Consider the following 8,940-nt stretch of genomic DNA (forward strand, 5'->3'; position numbering starts at 1 on the left):
TTTTTTTTTTTTTTGGAGACAGAGTTTCACTCTTGTCACCCAGGCTGGAGTTCAGTGGTGCGATCTCTGCTAACTGCAACCTCCGCCTCCTGGTTTCCAGCAATTCTCCTGCCTCAGCCTCCCAAGTAGCTGGGATTGCAGGCATGTGCCACCACACCCAGCTAATTTTTGTATTTTTAGTAGAGATGAGGTTTCACCATGTTGGCCAGGCTGGTCTCAAACTCCCGACCTTAAGTGATTTGCCTGCCTCAGCCTCCCAAAGTGCTGGGATTACAGGCGTGAGCCACCACGCCCAGGTGAATCTTTTTTTTTTAATGGCTTAGGTTCTCTTGATCTTTTTATTTTTATTTTTATTTTTAAGATGGAGTCTCGCTCTGTCACCCAGGCTGGAGTGCAATGGCGTGATCTCGGCTCACTGCAACCTCTGCCTCCTGGGTTGAAGCGGTTCTCATGCCTCAGCCTCCTGAATAGCTGGGATTACAGGAATGCTCCACCATACCCAACTAATTTTTTATTTGTAGTAGAGATGTGGTTTTGCCATGTTGGCCGGGCTGGTCTTGAACTTGAACTCCTGAACTCAAATGATCCACCTATCTCGGCCTCCCAAAGTGCTGGGATTACAGGCATGAGCCACTGTGCCTGGCCTGTTTTGGGTTTGTTTGTTTGAGACAGGGTCTCTCTCACTCTGTCTCCCAGGTGGGAGTACAGTGGCACAATGATGGCTCACGGCAGCCCGAAACTCCTGGGCTTAAGGCAGCCTTCCACCTCAGCCTCCTAAGTAGCTGGGACCACAGGTGCATGCCACCTCGCCTGGCTATTTTATTTTTGTAGAGACAGGGTCTCCCTATATTGCCCAGGTTGGTCTCAAACTCCTGGGCTCTACTGATCCTCCTCTCTCAGCCTTCCAAAGTACTGGAATTATAGGTGTGAGCCACTGTGCCTGGCTTCTATGTTATTATTTATTTATTTAGAGACGGAGTCTTGCTCTGTCATCCAGGCTAGAGGGCAGTGGCACAATCTTGTCTCACTGCAACCTCCACCTCCTGGATTCAAGTGATTCTCCTGTCTCAGCCTCCCGAGTAGCTGGGATTACAAGCGCCCGCCACCACACCCAGATAATTTTTGCATTTTTAGTAGAGATGGGATTTTGCCATGTTGGCCAGGCTGGTCTTGAACTCCTGACCTCAGGTGATCCACCTGCCTCAGCTTCCCAAAGTGTTGGGATTACAGGCATGAACCACCATGCCCTGCGGATCTTTAATGTTCTTTCTTCCAACGTATGAGTGCTCTTCTGAATGTGTTGTGCAGTGTGTGTGTATGGGATGTGTTTCTGGGGCTTGGGGGATCAGCCACGGCACAGGCAGGCACTGAGTGAGCGAGCCAGTGATGCTGTAAACTTGACAGAGTCACAGCTCCCTCTTTCTATTGAGATGGGATCTCACTCTGTTGCCCATGCTGGAGTGCAGTGGTGCCATCGTAGCTCACTGCAGCCTTGACCTTCCCAGTTGAAATGATTTTCCTGCCTCAGCCTCCCAAATAGCTGGGAGTACAGGTGCATGCCACCACACCTAGCTAATGAAAAGTATATTTTTAGGCTAGGTGTGGTGGCTCACATCTGTAATCCCAGCACTTTGGGAGACCAGACTGACCAACATGGAGAAACTCATCTCTACTAAAAAAGTACAAAATTTAGCTGGGTGTGGTGGCGGATGCCTGTAATCCCAGCTACTCAGGAGGCTGAGGCAGGAGAATTATTTGAACCCGGGAGGTGGTGGTTGCAGTGAGCCGAGATCGCACCATGGCACTACAGCCTGGGCAACAAGAGTGAAACTCCGACTCAAAAAAAACAAAAGGCCGGGTGCTGTGGCTCACGCCTATAATCCTAGCACTTTGGGAGGCCAAGGCGGGTGGATCACCTGAGGTCAGGAGTTCAAGCCCAACCTGACCAACATGGTGAAACCCTGTCTGTACTAAAAATACAAAAATTAGCTGGGCATGGTGGTGGGTGCCTGTAATTCTGGCTACCCAGGGGGACTGAGGCAGAATGGCTTGAACCCGGGAAGTGGAGGTTGCAGCGAGCCGAGATCATGCCACTCTAGCCTGGGCAACAGAGTGAGATTCCATCTCAAAAAAAAGAAAAAAATTTTTTTTTCTTGTGTTGCCCAGGATTCTCCTAGGTTTAAAGAGGCCCACTGAAGCCAGGCTGGGGGCTTGAGTGTGCAGAGCCAGCCCCTTTGTGTTATCTGTATCTGTTTGGGTAACTTGCACACGTGTTACAATCGGAGGCTATCAGTTTGCAGTCAGCAACCTGGGGCTGCTGGGCACAGCCCGGGTGTGTTCCTCCCTGGGCCCCCCAGTAACAAGCATGCAGCAAGGCTGTTACAAAGGCGTTTAGTTTATTCTCATCAGTATCACTGATATTCTCATGGTTCACATTTGCCAACGCCGCTCCTCTCCTTACAGTAGTTAAATGTGCAATCTCACTTGGGGGCCCAGGGAGGGATGGGGGCTCGGCCCAGGGTGGGGAGGGCGTTGGCACTTCACGTGGACAGGGTGGGCAGCCTGTCCTGCGTGAAAGAGGTGTGGGTGAGTGGGCGGCCAGGGAAGGGGAGTTGGCAGGGGAGGGCCCCACAGTCTTTTTTCTCTGGTGGTTGGTGATTCTCCATTCAGATTCCTTCCTGGCTGCCCAGGGTGGGGGAACCATGCAGCTCAGGGCAGGACAGGGGAGGAAGAGAAGGAAAAAGCAGCAGGCCGCCCAGGGGGAGGGGTGGAGGGTGAATGGCAGGGCAAGGGGGGCACAGGGGTGGCTCCTGGGGTAAGGCACAACCCTGTCTTTGGCTCTCCTGGTGAGGAGTTTCCTCCCCTGCACCCGCTGCCCCACCCTTCTTCCCCCCCATCCCCCAGACCCACACACAGTCCCGGGAGCCAGGGGGCACCTCCTGGGGTCCCTGAAACAAGTGGGCTCTGCCACCCAAGCCAGTGCCACAGGGGCTCGAAGAGGGACACCCAAGGAAAAGGCAGAGAGGGGCAGGCAGGGGCCTACCCAGGACAAGGGGGTGGGGGAGAGAAGACCCCAGGCCCAGAAGCTGCCCCCCCACCCCAACTAAGGCCTGGAAGTGGGGGAGCTTCCTTTCGGGGGTCTGGCTGGAGCCCCGGTCTGCCCCTCGGCCTCCGTCAGGCCCAGCTGCTTGCCAAGTGACCAGGGCATTGTGCTTTGGGGTAAACGCTGGGGTGGGGTGGCAGGCCAGGAGGCGGGGGGAGAGGAGGGGCGACTAAGGTGCTTGTGCTTTAGCTGGGGGTGTCAACATCCCCCACTCAGACCGGCTGGGGGCTAAGGTGCCAGGCCCCAGCCAGGAAGACAGTGCCAAGACCCCAGCCAGACCCTGGCACTCATGACTGACCCCCGCAACAAGCAGATGTTAAGAGGGACCCCCAGTAGGCCGGTGGGGCTGCTGGTCCCATCAGGGGGATGGTCTCCGAATCAGATTCCAAGGGTCCAGTCGGGGCTGGCCCCCACTCCATCTCCTGAAATCCCCCTGCCCCTGGAGAGACCCCTGGGAGCAGTGGGTAGGCAGGGGTTGGGGAGGCAGAGGAGAGGCAGAGGAGAGGCAGGGAGGACGAGGGCCAGAAACACAAACAAGGATGTGGATGGTGAAATGACACCCCGCGTAGGGGGATGGGGAGTTTAAAAAAAAAAAAAAAAAAACTCTCTGCCTTCACATAAAAATCTAAAACAACAACAAAAAACCACCCACTCTGGGTGAGAACAAAAAGAGAGGAATGGTAAAAGAGAAAATTCTGCAAACAACTGCTAACAATGGAAGTGGACCCGACCTGGCCCGGCCCTGCCCTGCCCTGCCCTGCCCTGCCCTGCCCTGCCCTGCCCTGCCCTGCCCTGCCCTGCCCTGCCCAGCCCAGCCCAGCCCAGCCCAGCCCAGCCGCCAGGAGCTGGGCCCAGCCAACCAGCCAAGGCCTGGGACACCCTTAAACTATAGCCCTGTTGGGGAAGGTGGACAGGGGAGGGGGAACCCGGCGGGACCCACAGGAGCCTAGGCAGCAGCTGGGACTGGAGTCCTACCATGGAAACACACACCCACACCCCAGACACACACACACACACACACACACACATATTCAGGCTGCCCCCAAGTCCCCCGACACCATCCTGCCTTCCACGGTACCCCCCACCCCTGGGGACCGAGGAGGACAACAGACACAGCCCCATTGGTTTGAAAAATAAAAGGAATCTTATACTTCAATATTTCATTCGCTAAAAAAATGTTTTAAAAATTATGTACAGGGGGTGGGGGCCAGGAGCCCTGCCGTGGGGTGGGGTGGGGGTGGGGAGATGGAGGGAGGGGCAGCAGCCCCCCAGTCTGCTCCCCTGGGTTCCAACCCAGGTCCTACTGCCTCTTGTATCTTCATTTGTTTGAAAGCAAAACTTTTGCACACACACACACGCACACGCTCTGCCAGCCCTGGAAACCTCTCATTCTATCCTCCGAGACCTTTGATCTGCCCCCAAGAGACCCCCCCTCCTTTAGGACCTGCCTCTCTGAGGCCCCAGAGGACCAATGGGGGCAACAGAGGCGGAAAAGAGGAGAAAGGGCACCGGGCACACCACTGCCGGCCACCTTAGGTCGGTTGTGCAATTTCTCGGAGCCTCAATTTCCCCAGCTGTAAAACGGGTAGTCCCCATGGCCTCGCCTACCCCAGCCCCCAGGCGCAGGGACAGACGAGGGTGACAGGAAGGCGCTTTTGGAGACGTGGAAGCACTGGGAGGTGGTGGGAGGGGTCCTGAGAACCCCTGGGGCCCCCTCAAGTCCCAAGGGGCTGCAGTGAGGGGCGGAGGCTGAAGGCTTCCGCGAGGTGGCCCAGGGCCTGGGGAGGGGGCCTTCCCGAGACCCCCAGGCCAGCCCCCTCCCCTGGCGGGCCTGGTGAGTGTGGAGATGACGGCTAGGGGTTAGGTTGGGGAGCCAGAACTCCCCCACTGCACGAGTGTGTGTTAAAGAAGGCAACACGGACCTCACGCCACCTGCCCTGCAGTCCTCTCCCGGCCCAGCTCTTGGTGGGGGAAGGGGGTGGGACAGGAGGGGCAGAGGGCCGGGAACATGCAGCACCCACCGCGGGTCCTGGGGAGGGACAGACAGTAGCTCATGACCAAGATGGCGGGTGTGTGTGTGTTGGGAGGGGGAGTGTGAGGCCCCGCAGGAGGCCGGGCGGGTTACTGCAGGGCCTCGGCTGAGGGACCCGCCTCTCCCTCGTGGCTGGCGGTCTCGAAGCCATGCTCCACACCCATCATGTCCGGCTCGATCTTGCCCGTTTCACTGATGAAGGTGGTGTAGGCGTCATCCTCAGCCTTGAGCACCTTGACCTTGGGCATCCAGCTCTTGCGCACGACGCGGCGGGCATTGGTGCACATGTCGGCCGCGATGGCATTCATCTCGCTCTCCTTGAAGTTGGGGGCAAAGTTCTGGCAGTAGTCTGTGGGGCAGGGTGGGTGCGGCCTTGGCACGGGGGCCAGGTGACTCCCACAAGGCCTACTCACCAGCCCCCCTGCCAGCATCTGCGACTCCCCCTCAAAGGGGAGACGAGTGAGGCCACGTAGCCAGGACACCACACCATGTGCACCCAGCCCTACACCGGACTGAGTTCAGCCATGTATGGGGATGTGTGGGTTTTGATGGGATGGCCCCGTGTTCTTGAAAAATTTGGATCATTTGCCAGAATTTAGTAACTGGGAGAGGCCACCCGAAAATCTAGATGCCCCCCATGAGGAGTGGCTAGCACTGTCTGGCTGCCTCATCCCTCCCAGACTGCCCTGAGTTCAAGACCCTCCTGCCTGACACAGGCTCCCTGGCTTCCCTTCGGCACCCGCATCCCCCAACCACGAATAAATCTCTAAACAATCACAGCCGGTTTCCCAGCAAGGCCAGACTGAGTCCCAGAATGCTTCTCAACACCAAACTCTAGGCCCCTCTGAGAGCCAAGGCTGAGAGAAAACGTCAACCTGCATGCCCGGGGCCCACGCCCTGTTCAGCTGGGCCGACACTCACACTTGACGGCATGGAGCACGCGGCTGTCCAGGGGCTTCCGGCGGGGATCGTTGGTAGAAGAGCGGATGCCGGTGCCACAGCTGTTGGCCAGTGTGTTCCTGGGGGCAGGGGACATGGAGGGAGTCAGCGCTCAAGTTGGTGGTGGTGGGGACATGGGGCAACCCCACCCCCCTCCCTGCGGCTCTGGCAAGGGCCTTACCGGTCAAAGAAGGAGGCCAGGAGCCGCCGCAGGAGAACCTTGTGCCGTGTGCCTGCGCTGACGTGGCAGTTCATCAGCTGCGCCCTTGTGATGTATACGTTGGTGCCTGGTGAGGGGAAGCCAGAGGATGGCCTGGGGTGCCCCCAAACCGCCACAGCCCCCACGATGCCAGGCCTCATCTCAGAACACCCCACGCCCTCCCTGGCTCTGGGTCCCAAAAACTCACCCTAGGGACCTTCTCCCCTACACCTCTACCCACCAAGGGCTCCTTGGGACTCAGGGGAGGCTCCTTGGGACTCCCCCCACCTCATCAGTGCTCAGGAAAGGACAGAAAGGGTGGCTTCACCATCCTCAGGGCGCCTGCCATGTGGCCGGTCGTGCCGCAAGCCTGTGTGAGGTGGGCACGCTGGCTGTCACCAGCTAGAGATGAGCCCAAGCTTGGCAGGACCAACAGGGAGTGGAGGCTCACAGCCAGGAACTCTGACCCAAGGGCCAAACACAGTCGTCGTCTTTTTTTTTTTTTTGAGACAGTCTCGCTCTGTCGCCGAGGCTGGAGTGCAGTGGCACGATCTTGGCTCACTGCAAGCTCCGCCTCCCGGGTTCACGCCATTCTCCTGCCTCAGCCTCCCCAGTAGCTGGGACTACAGGCACCCGCCACCACGCCCGGCTAATCGTTTGTATTTTTAGTAGAGACGGGGTTTCACCCCGTTAATCAGGATGGTCTCGATCTCCTGACCTCGTGATCCGCCCGCCTCAGCCTCGTAAAGTGCTGAACCACTACGCCCGGCCTCTCTTTTTTTTAAGAGATGAAGTCTCACTCTATCGCCCAGGCTGGAGTGCAGCGGCCACTATAGCTCACTGCAGCCTTGACCTCCTGGGCTCAAGGGATCCTCCCACCTCAGCCTCCTGAGTAGCTGGGACTACAGGCATTCGCCCCCCTGCCTGCCCAAATTCTTAACCTAGGTAAATAACTGACCTTCACAGGAGCCCAGGAGTAGCTTTTCTACCCATGTGGCCAAACAATAATTGCCCATGCTCACCCCGAGCCCTTAAGTCAGAAACCTAGAGGCCAGGCCTTGCTGTATCAGCACCTCCATCTCACCAACGCCCCCACCCTGAGGGTGGCTGTTACCAACACTACAGCACAGATAGGGAAACTGAGGTGCTGGGGGCTCCTAACTAGCTGCCCAGCCCAGGCCAGCTGGCTCCAAAGTTGTGGAGGGGAGAGATCTGGGGCAAGGCCAGCCCACCTGTCACCAGCTCCAGCTTCTCAGAGGGGTCGCCCTCGTCGTAGAGCTTGGGGTGGCAGCGGTTCCCAATCTGGTTGATAAGCTCAGCCGGGAGAGACGCCAGGTCTTGCCGAACCCGGATACGATTCCGGGACTCGGGGGCCACCTGCTCCGGGAGGGCCTCCACTTTCTCGGCTGCAGGGAGAGAGTAGAGCACGAGTGGCAGGAGAGGCAGGGGTTGCTGGCGGGGTGGGGGGCAGGGCGGCATCTCACCTGTCTGGCCGACGTTCATCATGCTGTACATGGTGTACATGTTGCAGATCTGCCGGTACTGCTCATCCATGCCCTCCTCGCCGCCGTCCTCCTCCTCATCCTCCTCATTGTGGTAGGAGCCAGGGCTGTCGCTGGTGTAGGCGCTCGAGGTGCCCGGGCTGGTCCGCTCCGACGTGCTGGGCCCACTCACTACGCCCCCTGCTGCTGCCACCCCACCGGCCGGCTGCCCTGCTCCCGTGGCCACGGCGGGCTGGGCTGCTGCCACCACCGGAGCCTGTTGGGGTGGCGGGGGCTGGTGAGGCCGGTTGGCAGCCAGGTCCGGCGTGGAGAACTTGGCCATTTTGCGGCTGCCGTTGCTGCTGCCCCCAGCCTCCTTCTGGCCACTGTCCCACAGCCGCTTGGCCACGGGCATGCACTGCACAGAGTCCGACTCCTGCTGCTCTGTCTTCACCCGTGACACGAGGGGCAGTGGAGTGCTACAGGCTGGCCAGCCCGATGTCTGCGCCACGGGGCTCTGGGGCTCCGACGATGGGGCCTCCTCTGCGTGCAGGCCCTGGGAGTCGCAGCTTGGGGAGCTCACCTTGAGGAAGAACTCGGTGCCCTTCTCCATGATCTCCTGGATCTGCAGGAAGCCAGCCGTGTACATGAGCAGGAACTGGTCACCCACGTTCATGCTCAGCCGGCCCGTGTAGCAGAAGCTGAGGATCTGCTGGAAAGACTGGGGTTGCACGGCCGCCGGCAGCTCCACCACGGCGCTGCGGCTGTTGTTGAACAGGTCCCGGAAGTAGGAGCTGCTGGCAGCCAGCACGGCCCGGTGGGCCTTGAAGGCATGGCCCTTGACCACCACCGACACGTCACAGTACAGGCCCTGTAGCCGCTGCTCATTGAGGCACTCCAGGATGCTGTTGCCAAAGTTCGGGATCTCCATCTGCAGTGTCTGGGCCATGGCGGCGGCTGCACGGGGGCAGGGAGGAATGGAGAGACAGAGACGGAGGAAAAGGGTCAGGCGGCAAATGTGGGTGCTGGCCTAGCCCTGGCCCCAAAGACCTCCCCTGCTGGAGGGACATCCACACGATGGAATCTGCCATGGTGCTAAATCGCACAGAGCCCTCTACCCTATCTGTCCTGGTACACTCACTTTTACAATATGTGGTCAAATCTGCTAACCTAGTTGCAGACCAGG

At 58.8% G+C, this 8,940-nt stretch overlaps 1 protein-coding gene across 1 annotated transcript; it reads right to left on the bottom strand.

Moving 5' to 3' along the window:
* Window positions 1–3,939: 3,939 nt before the first annotated feature.
* NACC1 (nucleus accumbens associated 1, BEN and BTB (POZ) domain containing) lies at window positions 3,940–8,717 on the bottom strand. The gene is made up of 5 exons (XM_011994885.1): window positions 7,758–8,717; window positions 7,506–7,679; window positions 6,256–6,361; window positions 6,057–6,154; window positions 3,940–5,484 (listed from the first exon to the last, which is right to left on the bottom strand). The coding sequence occupies exons 1-5, from the start codon at window positions 8,701–8,703 to the stop codon at window positions 5,225–5,227; spliced, it is 1,584 nt and encodes a 527-aa protein (XP_011850275.1). The 5' UTR covers window positions 8,704–8,717; the 3' UTR covers window positions 3,940–5,224.
* Window positions 8,718–8,940: the final 223 nt, after the last annotated feature.

The sequence above is a fragment of the Mandrillus leucophaeus genome, unplaced genomic scaffold (assembly GCF_000951045.1).
Source record: "Mandrillus leucophaeus isolate KB7577 unplaced genomic scaffold, Mleu.le_1.0 Scaffold463, whole genome shotgun sequence".
Lineage (NCBI taxonomy): Eukaryota > Metazoa > Chordata > Mammalia > Primates > Cercopithecidae > Mandrillus > Mandrillus leucophaeus.

Excerpts from the sequence above, each read along its gene's own strand:
- NACC1 (XM_011994885.1), bottom strand. The coding sequence starts at position 8,703 with ATGGCCCAGACACTGCAGATGGAGATCCCGAACTTTGGCAACAGCATC. Across the intron at positions 7,680-7,757 it reads GATGAACGTCGGCCAGACAG|CCGAGAAAGTGGAGGCCCTC; the intron begins GTGAGATGCCGC and ends CTCTCCCTGCAG. Across the intron at positions 6,362-7,505 it reads GAAGCTGGAGCTGGTGACAG|GCACCAACGTATACATCACA; the intron begins GTGGGCTGGCCT and ends TCCCCTCACCAG.